The following is a 19,905-nucleotide window of genomic DNA, read 5'->3' as shown; positions in this document are numbered from 1 at the left end:
ATAGTGGATCTAACATAATAGTGACAGTCCAGTCCATAGTGGATCTAACATAATAGAGAGAGTCCAGTCCATAGTGGATCTAACATAATAGTGACAGTCCAGTCCATAGTGGATCTAACATAATAGTGAGAGTCCAGTCCATAGTGGATCCAACATAATAGTGAGAGTACAGTCCATAGTGGATCTAACATAATAGTGTGAGAGTCCAGTCCATAGTGGATCTAACATAATAGTGTGAGAGTCCAGTCCATAGTGGATCTAACGTAATAGTGAGAGTCCAGTCCATAGTGGATCTAACATAATAGTGTGAGAGTCCAGTCCATAGTGGATCTAACATAATAGTGAGAGTCCGGTCCATAGTGGATCTAACATAATAGTGAGAGTCCAGTCCATAGTGGATCTAACATAATAGTGACAGTCCAGTCCATAGTGGATCCAACATAATAGTGAGAGTCCAGTCCATAGTGGAACTAACATAATAGTGAGAGTCCAGTCCATAGTGGATCCAACATAATAGTGAGAGTCCAGTCAATAGTGGATCTAACATAATAGTGTGAGAGTCCAGTCCATAGTGGATCCAACATAATAGTGAGAGTCCAGTCCATAGTGGATCTAACATAATAGTGTGAGAGTCCAATCCATAGTGGATCTAGTAGGGCATGATCTTGAGTGGAAACATGTAGTAATACTACAAACCCCGTTTCCATATGAGTTGGGAAATGGTGTTAGATGTAAATATAAACAGAATACAATGATTTGCAAATCCTTTTCAAGCCATATTCAGTTGAATATTCTACAAAGACAACATATTTGATGTCCGTAAAATCATCAAAAAGTTCAGAGAATCTGGAGAAATCACTACTCCTGAGCAATGATATTACAGACCTTTGATCCCTCAGGCGGTACTGCATCAAAAACCGACATCAGTGTGTAAAGGATATCACCAAATGGGCTCAGGAACACTTCATAAAACCAGTGTCAGTAACTACAGTTGGTTGCTACATCTGTAAGTGTAAGTTAAAACTCTACTATGCAAAGCGAAAGCCATTTATCAACAACACCCAGGAACGCCGCCGGCTTGGCTGGGCCCGAGATCATCTAAGATGGACTGATGCAAAGTGGAAAAGTGTCCTGTGGTCTGACGAGTCCACATTACAAATTATATTTGGAATTTGTGGATGTGGTGTCCTCCAGAACAAAGAGGAAAATAACCATCCGGACTGTTATAGGCACAAAGTTGAAAAGCCAGCATGTGTGATGGTATGGGGGTGTATTAGTGTGTTGTAGTCAGCATGTGTGATGGTATGGGGGTGTATTAGTGTGTTGTAGTCAGCATGTGTGATGGTATGGGGGTGTATTAGTGTGTTGTAGTCAGCATGTGTGATGGTATGGGGGTGTATTAGTGTGTTGTAGTCAGCATGTGTGATGGTATGGGGGTGTATTAGTGTGTTGTAGTCAGCATGTGTGATGGTATGGGGGTGTATTAGTGTGTTGTAGTCAGCATGTGTGATGGTATGGGGGTGTATTAGTGTGTTGTAGTCAGCATGTGTGATGGTATGGGGGTGTATTAGTGTGTTGTAGTCAGCATGTGTGATGGTATGGGGGTGTATTAGTGTGTTGTAGTCAGCATGTGTGATGGTATGGGGGTGTATTAGTGTGTTGTAGTCAGCATGTGTGATGGTGTGGGGGTGTATTAGTGTGTTGTAGTCAGCATGTGTGATGGTATGGGGGTGTATTAGTGTGTTGTAGTCAGCATGTGTGATGGTATGGGGGTGTATTAGTGTGTTGTAGTCAGCATGTGTGATGGTATGGGGGTGTATTAGTGTGTTGTAGTCAGCATGTGTGATGGTATGGGGGTGTATTAGTGTGTTGTAGTCAGCATGTGTGATGGTATGGGGGTGTATTAGTGTGTTGTAGTCAGCATGTGTGATGGTATGGGGGTGTATTAGTGTGTTGTAGTCAGCATGTGTGATGGTATGGGGGTGTATTAGTGTGTTGTAGTCAGCATGTGTGATGGTATGGGGGTGTATTAGTGTGTTGTAGTCAGCATGTGTGATGGTGTGGGGGTGTATTAGTGTGTTGTAGTCAGCATGTGTGATGGTATGGGGGTGTATTAGTGTGTTGTAGTCAGCATGTGTGATGGTATGGGGGTGTATTAGTGTGTTGTAGTCAGCATGTGTGATGGTATGGGGGTGTATTAGTGTGTTGTAGTCAGCATGTGTGATGGTATGGGGGTGTATTAGTGTGTTGTAGTCAGCATGTGTGATGGTATGGGGGTGTATTAGTGTGTTGTAGTCAGCATGTGTGATGGTATGGGGGTGTATTAGTGTGTTGTAGTCAGCATGTGTGATGGTATGGGGGTGTATTAGTGTGTTGTAGTCAGCATGTGTGATGGTATGGGGGTGTATTAGTGTGTTGTAGTCAGCATGTGTGATGGTATGGGGGTGTATTAGTGTGTTGTAGTCAGCATGTGTGATGGTATGGGGGTGTATTAGTGTGTTGTAGTCAGCATGTGTGATGGTATGGGGGTGTATTAGTGTGTTGTAGTCAGCATGTGTGATGGTATGGGGGTGTATTAGTGTGTTGTAGTCAGCATGTGTGATGGTATGGGGGTGTATTAGTGTGTTGTAGTCAGCATGTGTGATGGTATGGGGGTGTATTAGTGTGTTGTAGTCAGCATGTGTGATGGTATGGGGGTGTATTAGTGTGTTGTAGTCAGCATGTGTGATGGTATGGGGGTGTATTAGTGTGTTGTAGTCAGCATGTGTGATGGTATGGGGGTGTATTAGTGTGTTGTAGTCAGCATGTGTGATGGTATGGGGGTGTATTAGTGTGTTGTAGTCAGCATGTGTGAAGGTATGGGGGTGTATTAGTGTGTTGTAGTCAGCATGTGTGATGGTATGGGGGTGTATTAGTGTGTTGTAGTCAGCATGTGTGATGGTATGGGGGTGTATTAGTGTGTTGTAGTCAGCATGTGTGATGGTATGGGGGTGTATTAGTGTGTTGTAGTCAGCATGTGTGATGGTATGGGGGTGTATTAGTGTGTTGTAGTCAGCATGTGTGATGGTATGGGGGTGTATTAGTGTGTTGTAGTCAGCATGTGTGATGGTATGGGGGTGTATTAGTGTGTTGTAGTCAGCATGTGTGATGGTATGGGGGTGTATTAGTGTGTTGTAGTCAGCATGTGTGATGGTATGGGGGTGTATTAGTGTGTTGTAGTCAGCATGTGTGATGGTATGGGGGTGTATTAGTGTGTTGTAGTCAGCATGTGTGATGGTATGGGGGTGTATTAGTGTGTTGTAGTCAGCATGTGTGATGGTATGGGGGTGTATTAGTGTGTTGTAGTCAGCATGTGTGATGGTATGGGGGTGTATTAGTGTGTTGTAGTCAGCATGTGTGATGGTATGGGGGTGCATTAGTGCCCAAATCATGGGTAACTTACACATCTGTGAAGGCACCATTAATGCTGAAAGGTCCACACAGGTTTTGGAGCAACATATATTATCAGCCAAGCAACGTTATCATGGACGCCCCTGCTTATTTCAGCAAGACAAGTGTTACAACAGCGTGGCTTCGTAGTAAAAGAGTGTGGGTACTTTCCTGGCCCGCCTGCAGTCCAGACATGTCTCCCATGGAAAATGTGTGGCGCATTATGAAGTGTAAAATACAACAGCGGAGACCCCGGACTGTTGAAGGACTGAAGCTCTACATAAAACAAGAATGGGAAAGAATTCCACTTTCAAAGCTTCAACAATTATTTTCCTCAGTTCCCAAACGTTTATTGAGTGTTGTTAAAAGAAAAGGTGATGTAACACAGTGGTGAACATGCCCTTTCCCAACTACTTTGGCACGTGTTGCAGCCATGAAATTCTAAGTTAATTATTATTTGCAAAAAATATGTTGTCTTTGTAGCATATTCAACTGAATATGGCTTGAAAAGGATTTGCAAATCATTGTATTCTGTTTATATTTACATCTAACACCATTTCACAACTCATATGGAAACGGGGTTTGTACATTGTAGTGCATGTAGTATGAATAAAGAATACATTGTTCTACATGTAGTAATACTACATTGTACTATTTTGTACTACATGTATTATTATGACAACAAAGTTGTGTTGAGCACTATTATGTGGACACATATCAAGGTGTGCACTATTATGTGGACACATATCAAGGTGTGCACTATTATGTGGACACATATCAAGGTGTGCACTATTATGTGGACACATATCAAGGTGTGCACTATTATGTGGACACATATCAAGGTGTGCACTATTATGTGGACACATATCAAGGTGTGCACTATTATGTGGACACATATCAAGGTGTGCACTATTATGTGGACACATATCAAGGTGTGCACTATTATGTGGACACATATCAAGGTGTGCACTATTATGTGGACACATATCAAGGTGTGCACTATTATGTGGACGCATATCAAGGTGTGCACTATTATGTGGACACATATCAAGGTGTGCACTATTATGTGGACACATATCAAGGTGTGCACTATTATGTGGACACATATCAAGGTGTGCACTATTATGTGGACACATATCAAGGTGTGCACTATTATGTGGACGCATATCAAGGTGTGCACTATTATGTGGATGCATATCAAGGTGTGCACTATTATGTGGACACATATCAAGGTGTGCACTATTATGTGGACGCACATCAAGGTGTGCACTATTATGTGGACGCACATCAAGGTGTGCACTATTATGTGGACGCATATCAAGGTGTGCACTATTATGTGGACGCATATCAAGGTGTGCACTATTATGTGGACGCACATCAAGGTGTGCACTATTATGTGGACACACATCAAGGTGTGCACTATTATGTGGACACATATCGAGGTGTGCACTATTATGTGGACACATATCAAGGTGTGCACTATTATGTGGACACATATCAAGGTGTGCACTATTATGTGGACACATATCAAGGTGTGCACTATTATGTGGACGCACATCAAGGTGTGCACTATTATGTGGACGCACATCAAGGTGTGCACTATTATGTGGACACATATCAAGGTGTGCACTATTATGTGGACGCATATCAAGGTGTGCACTATTATGTGGACGCACATCAAGGTGTGCACTATTATGTGGACACACATCAAGGTGTGCACTATTATGTGGACACATATCAAGGTGTGCACTATTATGTGGACACATATCAAGGTGTGCACTATTATGTGGACACATATCAAGGTGTGCACTATTATGTGGACGCACATCAAGGCGTGCACTATTATGTGGACACATATCAAGGTGTGCACTATTATGTGGACACATATCAAGGTGTGCACTATTATGTGGACGCACATCAAGGTGTGCACTATTATGTGGACACATATCAAGGTGTGCACTATTATGTGGACACATATCAAGGTGTGCACTATTATGTGGACACATATCAAGGTGTGCACTATTATGTGGACACATATCAAGGTGTGCACTATTATGTGGACACATATCAAGGTGTGCACTATTATGTGGACGCACATCAAGGTGTGCACTATTATGTGGACGCACATCAAGGTGTGCACTATTATGTGGACACATATCAAGGTGTGCACTATCATGTGGACACATATCAAGGTGTGCACTATTATGTGGACACATATCAAGGTGTGCACTATTATGTGGACGCACATCAAGGTGTGCACTATTATGTGGACACATATCAAGGTGTGCACTATTATGTGGACACATATCAAGGTGTGCACTATTATGTGGACGCACATCAAGGTGTGCACTATTATGTGGACACATATCAAGGTGTGCACTATTATGTGGACACATATCAAGGTGTGCACTATTATGTGGACACATATCAAGGTGTGCACTATTATGTGGACACATATCAAGGTGTGCACTATTATGTGGACACATATCAAGGTGTGCACTATTATGTGGACACATCAAGGTGTGCACTATTATGTGGACGCACATCAAGGTGTGCACTATTATGTGGACACATATGAAGGTGTGCACTATTATGTGGACACATATCAAGGTGTGCACTATTATGTGGACACATATCAAGGTGTGCACTATTATGTGGACACATATCAAGGTGTGCACTATTATGTGGACACATATCAAGGTGTGCACTATTATGTGGGCGCATATCAAGGTGTGCACTATTATGTGGACGCATATCAAGGTGTGCACTATTATGTGGACACATATCAAGGTGTGCACTATTATGTGGGCGCATATCAAGGTGTGCACTATTATGTGGACACATATCAAGGTGTGCACTATTATGTGGACACATCAAGGTGTGCACTATTATGTGGACGCACATCAAGGTGTGCACTATTTTGTGGACACATATCAAGGTGTGCACTATTATGTGGACACATATCAAGGTGTGCACTATTATGTGGGCGCATATCAAAGTGTGCACTTTTATGTGGACACATATCAAGGTGTGCACTATTATGTGGACACATATCAAGGTGTGCACTATTATGTGGACACATATCAAGGTGTGCACTATTATGTGGACACATATCAAGGTGTGCACTATTATATGGACACATATCAAGGTGTGCACTATTATGTGGACACATATCAAGGTGTGCACTATTATGTGGACACATATCAAGGTGTGCACTATTATGTGGACACATCAAGGTGTGCACTATTATGTGGACACATATCAAGGTGTGCACTATTATGTGGACACATATCAAGGTGTGCACTATTATGTGGACACATATCAAGGTGTGCACTATTATGTGGGCGCATATCAAGGTGTGCACTTTTATGTGGACACATATCAAGGTGTGCACTATTATGTGGACACATATCAAGGTGTGCACTATTATGTGGACACATATCAAGGTGTGCACTATTATGTGGACACATATCAAGGTGTGCACTATTATGTGGACACATATCAAGGTGTGCACTATTATGTGGACACATCAAGGTGTGCACTATTATGTGGACGCACATCAAGGTGTGCACTATTATGTGGACACATATCAAGGTGTGCACTATTATGTGGACACATATCAAGGTGTGCACTATTATGTGGACACATATCAAGGTGTGCACTATTATGTGGACACATATCAAGGTGTGCACTATTATGTGGACGCATATCAAGGTGTGCACTATTATGTGGGCGCATATCAAGGTGTGCACTATTATGTGGACACATATCAAGGTGTGCACTATTATGTGGACACATATCAAGGTGTGCACTATTATGTGGGCGCATATCAAGGTGTGCACTATTATGTGGACACATATCAAGGTGTGCACTATTATGTGGACACATCAAGGTGTGCACTATTATGTGGACGCACATCAAGGTGTGCACTATTTTGTGGACACATATCAAGGTGTGCACTATTATGTGGACACATATCAAGGTGTGCACTATTATGTGGGCGCATATCAAGGTGTGCACTTTTATGTGGACACATATCAAGGTGTGCACTATTATGTGGGCGCATATCAAGGTGTGCACTTTTATGTGGACACATATCAAGGTGTGCACTATTATGTGGACACATATCAAGGTGTGCACTATTATGTGGACACATATCAAGGTGTGCACTATTATGTGGACACATATCAAGGTGTGCACTATTATGTGGACACATATCAAGGTGTGCACCATTTTGTGGACACATATCAAGGTGTGCACTATTATGTGGACACATATCAAGGTGTGCACTATTATGTGGGCGCATATCAAGGTGTGCACTTTTATGTGGACACATATCAAGGTGTGCACTATTATGTGGGCGCATATCAAGGTGTGCACTTTTATGTGGACACATATCAAGGTGTGCACTATTATGTGGACACATATCAAGGTGTGCACTATTATGTGGACACATATCAAGGTGTGCACTATTATGTGGACACATATCAAGGTGTGCACTATTATGTGGACACATCAAGGTGTGCACTATTATGTGGACACATATCAAGGTGTGCACTATTATGTGGACACATATCAAGGTGTGCACTATTATGTGGACACATATCAAGGTGTGCACTATTATGTGGACACATCAAGGTGTGCACTATTATGTGGACACATATCAAGGTGTGCACTATTATGTGGACACATATCAAGGTGTGCACTATTATGTGGACACATATCAAGGTGTGCACTTTTATGTGGACACATATCAAGGTGTGCACTATTATGTGGACACATATCAAGGTGTGCACTATTATGTGGACACATATCAAGGTGTGCACTATTATGTGGACACATATCAAGGTGTGCACTATTATGTGGACACATCAAGGTGTGCACTATTATGTGGACACATATCAAGGTGTGCACTATTATGTGGACACATATCAAGGTGTGCACTATTATGTGGACACATATCAAGGTGTGCACTATTATGTGGACACATCAAGGTGTGCACTATTATGTGGACACATATCAAGGTGTGCACTATTATGTGGACACATATCAAGGTGTGCACTATTATGTGGACACATATCAAGGTGTGCACTATTATGTGGGCGCATATCAAGGTGTGCACTTTTATGTGGACACATATCAAGGTGTGCACTATTATGTGGACACATATCAAGGTGTGCACTATTATGTGGACACATATCAAGGTGTGCACTATTATGTGGACACATATCAAGGTGTGCACTATTATGTGGACACATCAAGGTGTGCACTATTATGTGGACACATATCAAGGTGTGCACTATTATGTGGACACATATCAAGGTGTGCACTATTATGTGGACACATATCAAGGTGTGCACTATTATGTGGACACATATCAAGGTGTGCACTATTATGTGGACACATCAAGGTGTGCACTATTATGTGGACACATATCAAGGTGTGCACTATTATGTGGACACATATCAAGGTGTGCACTATTATGTGGACACATATCAAGGTGTGCACTATTATGTGGACACATATCAAGGTGTGCACTCTTATGTGGACACATCAAGGTGTGCACTATTATGTGGACACATATCAAGGTGTGCACTATTATGTGGACACATATCAAGGTGTGCACTATTATTTGGCAGATCTTTTTTCAAATGAGCAAACAAGATAGTAAAAAGTCAAACATTGGAAGAACAACGTTGATAAGATACTGCTCACCACTTCCTGTTGTTACAATGACATCATTGCACGCACTCATAGCAATATTTATGCACATAAAGATTTCCCCCATTCTACTTTCTTAAATGTTCAGCTTTCACATACGTGACCTTATTGTGCACGGTGTAGTTGTGTGCGTGCACCGTTAGGTAAAGTTCACTGACCTTTCTGGTGTTGTCAATTGTTGCACAAACACACTTGCTCTTTTTGCTAGAATTAAGAAATAAGATGTGATAAAAGGTAATAATATATTATTGTTGCACAAACACACTTGCTCTTTTTGCTAGAATTAAGAAATAAGATGTGATAAAAGGTAATAATATATTATTGTTGCACAAACACACTTGCTCTTTTTGCTAGAATTAAGAAATAAGATGTAATAAAAGGTAATAATATATTATTGTTGCACAAACACACTTGCTCTTTTTGCTAGAATTAAGAAATAAGATGTAATAAAAGGTAATAATATATTATTGTTGCACAAACACACTTGCTCTTTTTGCTAGGATTAAGAAATAAGACGTAATAATTGACGTCATAATGTGACGTTGATGTGGGCGGAGCTTGTCTACTTCCGGGTCGTGGAAACAGATTTCAGTTGGCACTTGGCCGCCCGGTCGGAGCACACCTGGAAACTTACCTGGAGACTTACCTGAGGACTTTACCTGCAACAAGTAAGATTTGGGAAGTCTTGGAACGCGAAGTCTTTGAAATGTCAACTTTGCAGTGAATATTGAGAGACGAGCGACTAAAAGACTTTTCACCTCCACGTTGGCTGACGAGGTACAAAGTTGTCAATGATTGACGGACGTTGTTTAACATTTCATCTTCTGGAATGGAACAACTTGTTTAACATTTCATCTTCTGGAATGGAACAACTTGTTTAACATTTCATCTTCTGGAATGGAACAACTTGTTTAACATTTCATCTTCTGGAATGGAACAACTTGTTTAACATTTCATCTTCTGGAATGGAACAACTTGTTTAACATTTCACCTTCTGGAATGGAACAACTTGTTTAACATTTCATCTTCTGGAATGGAACAACTTGTTTAACATTTCATCTTCTGGAATGGAACAACTTGTTTAACATTTCACCTTCTGGAATGGAACAACTTGTTTAACATTTCACCTTCTGGAATGGAACAACTTGTTTAACATTTCATCTTCTGGAATGGAACAACTTGTTTAACATTTCACCTTCTGGAATGGAACAACTTGTTTAACATTTCATCTTCTGGAATGGAACAACTTGTTTAACATTTCACCTTCTGGAATGGAACAACTTGTTTAACATTTCACCTTCTGGAATGGAACAACTTGTTTAACATTTCACCTTCTGGAATGGAACAACTTGTTTAACATTTCACCTTCTGGAATGGAACAACTTGTTTAACATTTCATCTTCTGGAATGGAACAACTTGTTTAACATTTCATCTTCTGGAATGGAACAACTTGTTTAACATTTCACCTTCTGGAATGGAACAACTTGTTTAACATTTCACCTTCTGGAATGGAACAACTTGTTTAACATTTCATCTTCTGGAATGGAACAACTTGTTTAACATTTCACCTTCTGGAATGGAACAACTTGTTTAACATTTCATCTTCTGGAATGGAACAACTTGTTTAACATTTCACCTTCTGGAATGGAACAACTTGTTTAACATTTCATCTTCTGGAATGGAACAACTTGTTTAACATTTCACCTTCTGGAATGGAACAACTTGTTTAACATTTCACCTTCTGGAATGGAACAACTTGTTTAACATTTCATCTTCTGGAATGGAACAACTTGTTTAACATTTCACCTTCTGGAATGGAACAACTTGTTTAACATTTCACCTTCTGGAATGGAACAACTTGTTTAACATTTCACCTTCTGGAATGGAACAACTTGTTTAACATTTCACCTTCTGGAATGGAACAACTTGTTTAACATTTCATCTTCTGGAATGGAACAACTTGTTTAACATTTCACCTTCTGGAATGGAACAACTTGTTTAACATTTCACCTTCTGGAATGGAACAACTTGTTTAACATTTCACCTTCTGGAATGGAACAACTTGTTTAACATTTCACCTTCTGGAATGGAACAACTTGTTTAACATTTCATCTTCTGGAATGGAACAACTTGTTTAACATTTCACCTTCTGGAATGGAACAACTTGTTTAACATTTCATCTTCTGGAATGGAACAACTTGTTTAACATTTCACCTTCTGGAATGGAACAACTTGTTTAACATTTCATCTTCTGGAATGGAACAACTTGTTTAACATTTCATCTTCTGGAATGGAACAACTTGTTTAACATTTCATCTTCTGGAATGGAACAACTTGTTTGATGTTGTAAAAGGTGAATTGAGCAAGAAGACAACCTCATAATATGAAACAAGAGCTGAAAGGAAGGTCTTCATATAAACACTAATAATACAAATATGCTTAACACTGTTTATGTCAATGCAACTTATCGACCAGTTTTGTATCCAAATGTGTTGTTTGGAACCACCACTACCAGGAATGGATGAAGGTGGACCCCGACTTAAACAAGTTTCAAAACTTATTGGGGTGTTACCATTTAGTGGTCTATTGTAGGGAATATGTACTGTACTGTGTAATCTACTAATAAAATATGTACTGTACTGTGCAATCTACTAATAAAATATGTACTGTACTGTGCAATCTACTAATAAAATATGTACTGTACTGTGCAATCTACTAATAAAATATGCACTGTACTGTGCAATCTATTAATAAAAAGTATCAACCTGCTGCAAAGCTGCTAGTCAGTCACGTGACCACACCATCGGTACACGCATGCGCGAAGGCTACCTACCGTCCGTCAAGGTGTTTTGATTGATTGATTGAAACTTTTATAAGTAGATTGCACAGTACAGTGCATATTTTATTAGTAGATTGCACAGTACAGTACATATTTTATTAGTAGATTGCACAGTACAGTACATATTATTAGTAGATTACACAGTACAGTACATATTATTAGTAGATTGCACAGTACAGTACATATTATTAGTAGATTGCACAGTACAGTACATATTATTAGTAGATTGCACAGTACAGTACATATTATTAGTAGATTGCACAGTACAGTACATATTATTAGTAGATTGTACAGTACAGTACATATTATTAGTAGATTGCACAGTACAGTACATATTATTAGTAGATTGCACAGTACAGTACATATTATTAGTAGATTGCACAGTACAGTACATATTATTAGTAGATTGCACAGTACAGTACATATTCCCTACAATTGACCACTAAATGCTAACACCCCAATAAGTTCTAACTTCTTTAAGTCGGGGTCCACCTTCATCAATTCATCATGGTTTTCTTTCCATCCATCCATTTTCCTACCGCTTATTCCCTTTTGGGGCACCTATCTCAGCTACAATCGGGCGGAAGGCAGTGTACACCCTGGACAAGTGGCCACCTCATCGCAGGGCCAACACAGACAGACAACATTCACACACTAGGGAGCATTTAGTGTTGCCAATCAACCTATCTTTGGAGGGGGGAGGGGCCTATCCCCAGGTGCATGTCTTTGGAGGTGGGAGGGGCCTATCCCCAGGTGCATGTCTTTGGAGGTGGGAGGGGCCTATCCCCAGGTGCATGTCTTTGGAGGTGGGAGGGGCCTATCCCCAGGTGCATGTCTTTGGAGGTGGGAGGGGCCTATCCCCAGGTGCATGTCTTTGGAGGTGGGAGGGGCCTATCCCCAGGTGCATGTCTTTGGAGGTGGGAGGTAGCCGGCGTAGAACCCACACATTCACGGGGAGAACATGCAAACTCCACACAGAAAGATCCGGAGCCCGGGATTGAACCCAGGACTGCAGGACCTTCGTATTGTGGGGCAGACGCACCAACCCCTCTGCCACCGTGAAGCGATGGTTTTCTTTTTCAATCTTTATTCGAATAACACTGTGATAAAAAAAATATAGAAAAAAGTCAAGATTTAAAGAAAATAACTTGAAAGTATATGAAAGAAAGCTTCATGGACGGGAGTCACTCATTGCAAGGACAAAAGAGTGGAAGTGGTTAAAAATGTGGCGATAATACTCACATTTATATTCTTGTTCTCTTTACTCTGGCTGTAGGTCAGTTCTATTTTTTAGACAAAACACAACTAAAACATTCCAATGTCAGCCAACACGGCGTGGCAGGTAAAAAAGGGCAGTAGTCTTGGTGCATGCGGGGCCCTACTGTCATGGAGGGACTGCAGAGTCTCAATTTGATCTTCATCTACTTCCTGTGGCCTCCTCTACTTCCCTTTAGCACTTCTACTTCCTGTGGCCTCCTCTACTTCCCTTTAGCACTTCTACTTCCTGTGGCCTCCTCTACTTCCCTTTAGCACTTCTACTTCCTGTGGCCTCCTCTACTTCCCTTTAGCACTTCTACTTCCTGTGTTCTCCTCTACTTCCCTTTAGCACTTCTACTTCCTGTGGCCTCCTCTACTTCGCCTTCCTGTGGCCTCCTCTACTTCCCTTTAGCACTTCTACTTCCTGTGTTCTCCTCTACTTCCCTTTAGCACTTCTACTTCCTGTGTTCTCCTCTACTTCCCTTTAGCACTTCTACTTCCTGTGTTCTCCTCTACTTCCTGTGGCCTCCTCTACTTCCCTTTAGCACTTCTACTTCCTGTGTTCTCCTCTACTTCCCTTTAGCACTTCTACTTCCTGTGTTCTCCTCTACTTCCTGTGGCCTCCTCTACTTCGCCTTCCTGTGGCCTCCTCTACTTCCCTTTAGCACTTCTACTTCCTGTGTTCTCCTCTACTTCCTGTGGCCTCCTCTACTTCGCCTTCCTGTGGCCTCCTCTACTTCCCTTTAGCACTTCTACTTCCTGTGTTCTCCTCTACTTCCCTTTAGCACTTCTACTTCCTGTGGCCTCCTCTACTTCGCCTTCCTGTGGCCTCCTCTACTTCCCTTTAGCACTTCTACTTCCTGTGTTCTCCTCTACTTCCCTTTAGCACTTCTACTTCCTGTGGCCTCCTCTACTTCGCCTTCCTGTGGCCTCCTCTACTTCCCTTTAGCACTTCTACTTCCTGTGGCCTCCTCTACTTCCCTTTAGCACTTCTACTTCCTGTGTTCTCCTCTACTTCCCTTTAGCACTTCTACTTCCTGTGGCCTCCTCTACTTCGCCTTCCTGTGGCCTCCTCTACTTCCCTTTAGCACTTCTACTTCCTGTGGCCTCCTCTACTTCCCTTTAGCACTTCTACTTCCTGTGTTCTCCTCTACTTCCCTTTAGCACTTCTACTTCCTGTGTTCTCCTCTACTTCCCTTTAGCACTTCTACTTCCCTTTAGCACCTCTACTTCCTGTTACTTATGAAGGTTTCTACTTTCCGAGTGGTGTTCATGGCCCGCCCTCTTGTCTTCCCGTAACTCGCAGCCGCTGAGCCCCAAAGAGTCTCTTCAGATGGTCCAACAGCATTATGGCACTGACCTGGGTCTGAGCCATGAGGAGATGGAGACCTTGCGCTTTTCTGCTGAATCCAGCATGCAGAGCAGGTGAGTAAGACGGGTCATGTGACCCAACAGCAGTGGCAACTACATGTCTTTACTGATACTGATAGTCGTCATGTCACCTCATTCCTGCACTACATCCTCAAACAATGCTTGTGTTGTGCTGGAAACCACTGCTTTAATTTCCCCTCGGGGATGAATAAAGTATGTCTGATTCTGCTTCTTAGTGGCCACGTGGTTAGAGTGTACGCCCTGAGATGGGTAGGTTGTGAGTTCAAACCCCGGCCGAGTCATACCAAAAACTATAAAAATGGGAGCCATTACCTCTCTGCTTGGCATTCAGCATCAAGGTTGGGAACTGGGGGTTAAATCACCAAAAATGATTTTTGGGCGCGGCCACCCCTGCTGCTCACTGCTCCCCTCACCTCCCAGGGTGTGATCAAGGGTGATGGCTCAAATACAGAGAATAATTTCGCCACACCTACTGTGTGTGTGTGTGTGTGTGTGTGTGTGACAATCATTGCTACTTTAACTTTCTTAACCCTAAGGCCCCGGCCCCTTGTTGGCTTGCAAGCGCCCCCTGGAGGGCTAAGAAAAGTATCTGTTTCTCAGCTGTTGTGTTTATAGTCCGCAGCAGTACTGGCTTGTAAAACACTTTTCCAGCACTTGCTAAGAAAAGTATCTGTTTCTCAGCTGTTGTGTTTATAGTCCGCAGCAGCACTGGCTTGTAAAACACTTTTCCAGCACTTGCGGCAGTAATGACAATATCAAACAGAAGAAGTCAGCAGCTAAAGTCGTAGAGAAGTTTCTGAAATGCAAAAATGATGACTAAAGTGGTGAAGCTGTATATTTTCATTTGTATTGACACTTTAGTTAAGCTAAATTGTATGTACACTTATTTCTGAGTCCCTTATTATGCAGTATATTTCATTAGCACTTACTTTTCTAATCAGCCTGATCTAAGCGCAAGGATTATGTGTTAATAAATAATAACTTTTGTGAATAATACATGATTTCATATCAATTGGAAAAGTCAAGAGTAGGATTACTATTTCAGTGTTGATATTCGAGTGAGCCCCGGGCCCCTCTGTAGTGGAAAAGTTGGGCCCCCAGGTCAAAAAGGTTAAGAACCCCTGTTTTACTTTGAAACTGTCTCATTTGGTACACTTGTGTACTTGCATGGAGAGCACTAGACTACTTCAAAATAAGTACATTAAAGACATTTGTAATAAAAAAGAGCAACAACTGTCGAATATCAATCTGTTATAAAAAGAGCAACAAATAAATAAACACATAAATATGTTATACAAAAGAGCAACAAATAAATACATTATATAAATCTTTAATAAAAAGAGCAACAAATAAATATTGATTCAACAAATAAGTAAATCAGTGATAAAAAGAGCAACATCTTAAGTACATTAAATACATCTGTAATATAAAGTGCAACATATAAATACATTAAATAAATCAGTATTAAAAAGAGAAAGATATGTAATTAGAGAAACAAATACAATCTGTAATAAAATGAGAAACAAATAAATACATTAAATCTGTAATAAAAAAAGCCAGAAATAAATAAATCTGTGATAAAAACAACAACAAATGAATTGGTTAAATCAATCTTTATTAAAAACAGCAACAAATACATTAAATCTGTGATAAAAATAAATACATAAAATCTGTATTAAAAAGAGCAACAAATAAATACATATGTGATAAAAAAAGCAGCAAATAAATTAATTAAATGCATCTGTAATAAAAAAAGCAACATATAAATAAATACATCTGTAGTAAAAAGAGGAACAAATAAATGAATTAAATCTGTAATAATTAGACCAACACATAAATATATTTGTAATAATAACAGCAATAAATAAATACATATGTAATAATTAGATCAACAAAAATACATCTGTTATAAAAAGAGCAACAAATAAATAAGTATTTGATAATAAGGAGCAACAAATACATTAATTAAATACATCTGTAACAAAAAGAGCAACAAATAAATCTGTAATGAAAAGAGCAACAAATAGATAAATCTGTAATATATAGTAAATACATCTGTAATAAAGAGTAACAAATCAATTTAAATAAATCTGTAGTAAAAAGAGCAAAAAATAAATACATCTGTAGTAAAAAGAGCAGCTAAAAAAGATGAAGAAAGAAAGATGTAGAAATCCTAGCTCGATGTTCCTTTCACTTGACAGCGTGGCTGCGAGGTCTGCTGGTGGCGATACCACCTTGGCCAGGTCCGACACCTCCAGCCCTCAGGACAAGGACTTTCCCTCACCAAGTGACTCACGCAAGGTCACCATTGAGGTAGTCCAAAAGTCTGCCCTCCCTTCCCCCCATGGACACCCCCATAACCCTAACACTTTTCTACTCTGCCACAGAACGACCATCCTCGCACTTCTCTGGATCTCGTCACACCAGAGCGAGGCTCCAAGCGCCGCTCTCCTGCTCCTGAGCGCAGCACCACTGGTGAGCGAGGCTCCAAGCGCTGCTCTCCTGCTCCTGAGCGCAGCACCACTGGTGAGCGAGGCTCCAAGCGCCGCTCTCCTGCTCCTGAGCCCAGCACCACTGGTGTGTCAGAGGACAGCGTGGACGAAGGTGAGGCTTGAATTGTGATTGCCTGTTAGAGAAGAAGAGCAGTGCACCTGTTGCTGATGACTCAGGAAAACACTACAATGTGGAAAGAGAGCAAAGTGCTCAGAGATGATTGCCTGTTAGAGAAGAAGAGCAGTGCACCTGTTGCTGATGACTCAGGAAAACACTACAATGTGGAAAGAGAGCAAAGGGCTCAGAGAAGATGTCAGATGTTTTGCCAATTGAAAAGTGGAGAAGACAGACGTGGTGATGGAAGAGCTGACATGCTTTCTTTCTTGAGTTTATTGGGAACATGAACACTAGAGATGCGCGGTTTGCAGTCTCATCCGCGGAGAGTCGGGCGGTTGACATGGCGAAAAAATAAATTTTAATTAGATCCGGGCGGGTGGCGGTTGAACCATCCGGAAATATTTGATATACATGGTCCTGGGATCCGTATCCTTTGCCATTCAAAGAGCCATTTTAGACCTGTGTCATAAAGCGAAGAAGACAATAGGAGACACTAATATTCTCCTGAATGACACCCGGCACTCACCCAGATAATAACTATTAGGGCGTGCTAGGAAGCCTTTGGCTTTGTCGCCTTCTACAACATGTACGGTCTGCTTGTCAGTCCAGCATCATGTTGTGTGTGTCTTCTGCGTCAACACGCACACGACTGCAAGGCATGCTGGGTGACACACAGTACACTAATTGGTGTGATAGAAACAAATGTAACACTCTTAGTAATATGCGCCACGCTTTGAAGCCACACCAATTAAGAACGACAAACACATTTCGGGAGAACATCCTCACAGTAACACAACATAAACGCAACACAACAAATACCCAGAATCCTTTGTATTCATGACACTTCCTGACTATTTTATACACCCCGCTAGGATTATGGGTATTTGTGGTGTTGCGTTTGTTGTGTTACTGTGAGGATGTTCTCCCGAAATGTGTTCGTCAATCTTGTTGGGTGTGGCTTCACAGCGTGGCGCATATTAGTAAGTGTTAAAGTTGTTTATATCACAACCATCAGTGTACTCTGTATGCCTTTCAATCTTGTACGTGTGATTGCGGAAGCTGCACACAACATGTTGCCGGACCAACAATCGGTGTGTACATGTTGTTGAAAGTGTCTAAGGCAATGGCTTCTCAGCACGCCCACATTCTTGTCATCAGGATGAATGCTAGTGGATAGTCACGAGAACGTTAGCGGCTCCAATTGTCTTCATTACTCTGTGAAACAGGTTTAAATAAGCTCTGTGAGTGGTAAACTGGTAGCCACGCTTCCGTCAAACTACCCCAGGGCAGCTGTGGCTACAGGTGTAGCTTACCACCACCAGGTGTGAATGAATGATGGCTTCCCACTTCTCTGTGAGCGATTTGAGTATCTAACAATAGAAATCTAATCCATTATTATTATTATTATTATTATTATGCAACATTACCAGAAAGCATCCTGCATAACATTGTGAGACAAGAACATGTGCTTTTTTGTTTTGTTTTATGCATTCTAAATGATGAATAAACACTGGTAAAAGTCAGCTAGCAATGGAGCTAATGTGAGTCGCTCTTTTCCAAAAACTTCCAATGATTTATATACAAACTAAGTATATGTATGTCATGTAGTAACATTCATAATAACATGTAATATATACATGATGTAAGTATATGTCATGTAGTAACATTCATAATAACATGTAATATATACATGATGTAAGTATATATGTAGTATCTGGTAACATTCATAATAACATGTAAGTATATATGTCATGTAGTAACATTCATAATAACATGTAATATATACATGATGCAAGTATATGTCATGTAGTAACATTCATAATAACATGTAATATATACATAATGTAAGTATATAATAACATGTAATATATACATGATGTAAGTATATATGTCATGTAGTAACATTCATAATAACATGTCATATATACATGATGTAAGTATATATGTAGTATCTAGTAACATTCATAATAACATGTAGTATATACATGATGTAAGTATATATGTCATGTAGTAACATTCATAATAACATGTCATATATACATGATGTAAGTATATATGTCATGTAGTAGCATTCATAATAACATGTAATATATACATGATGTAAGTATATATGTAGTATCTAGTAACATTCATAATAACATGTAATATATACATGATGTAAGTATATATGTCATGTAGTAACATTCATAATAACATGTAATATATACATAATGTAAGTATATAATAACATGTAATATATACATGATGTAAGTATATATGTCATGTAGTAGCATTCATAATAACATGTAATATATACATGATGTAAGTATATATGTAGTATCTGGTAACATTCAAAATAACATGTAAGTATATATGTCATGTAGTAACATTCATAATAACATGTAATATATACATGATGTAAGTATATATGTCATGTAGTAACATTCATAATAACATGTAATATATACATGATGTAAGTATATATGTCATGTAGTAACATTCATAATAACATGTAATATATACATGATGTAAGTATATATGTCATGTAGTAGCATTCATAATAACATGTAATATATACATGATGTAAGTATATATGTAGTATCTGGTAACATTCATAATAACATGTCATATATACATGATGTAAGTATATATGTAGTATCTAGTAACATTCATAATA

At 40.1% G+C, this 19,905-nt stretch overlaps 1 protein-coding gene across 3 annotated transcripts in view; it reads left to right on the top strand.

Moving 5' to 3' along the window:
* Window positions 1-19,905, top strand: part of gramd1c (GRAM domain containing 1c) — a 61,471-nt gene that overhangs the window by 35,917 nt on the left and 5,649 nt on the right. For all 3 annotated transcript variants that reach the window (XM_061921156.1, XM_061921157.1, XM_061921155.1), the window contains 3 exons: window positions 14,554-14,672; window positions 16,841-16,952; window positions 17,027-17,243. In XM_061921156.1, the coding sequence (XP_061777140.1) occupies window positions 14,554-14,672; window positions 16,841-16,952; window positions 17,027-17,243 (448 nt within the window). The remainder of the gene's footprint in view (window positions 1-14,553; window positions 14,673-16,840; window positions 16,953-17,026; window positions 17,244-19,905) is intronic.

This window comes from Nerophis ophidion, linkage group LG15 (genome assembly GCF_033978795.1).
Source record: "Nerophis ophidion isolate RoL-2023_Sa linkage group LG15, RoL_Noph_v1.0, whole genome shotgun sequence".
Taxonomy (NCBI): domain Eukaryota; kingdom Metazoa; phylum Chordata; class Actinopteri; order Syngnathiformes; family Syngnathidae; genus Nerophis; species Nerophis ophidion.
The sequence above is the reverse complement of the archived record's forward strand: the minus strand, read 5'-3'. Positions and strand labels throughout refer to the sequence as shown.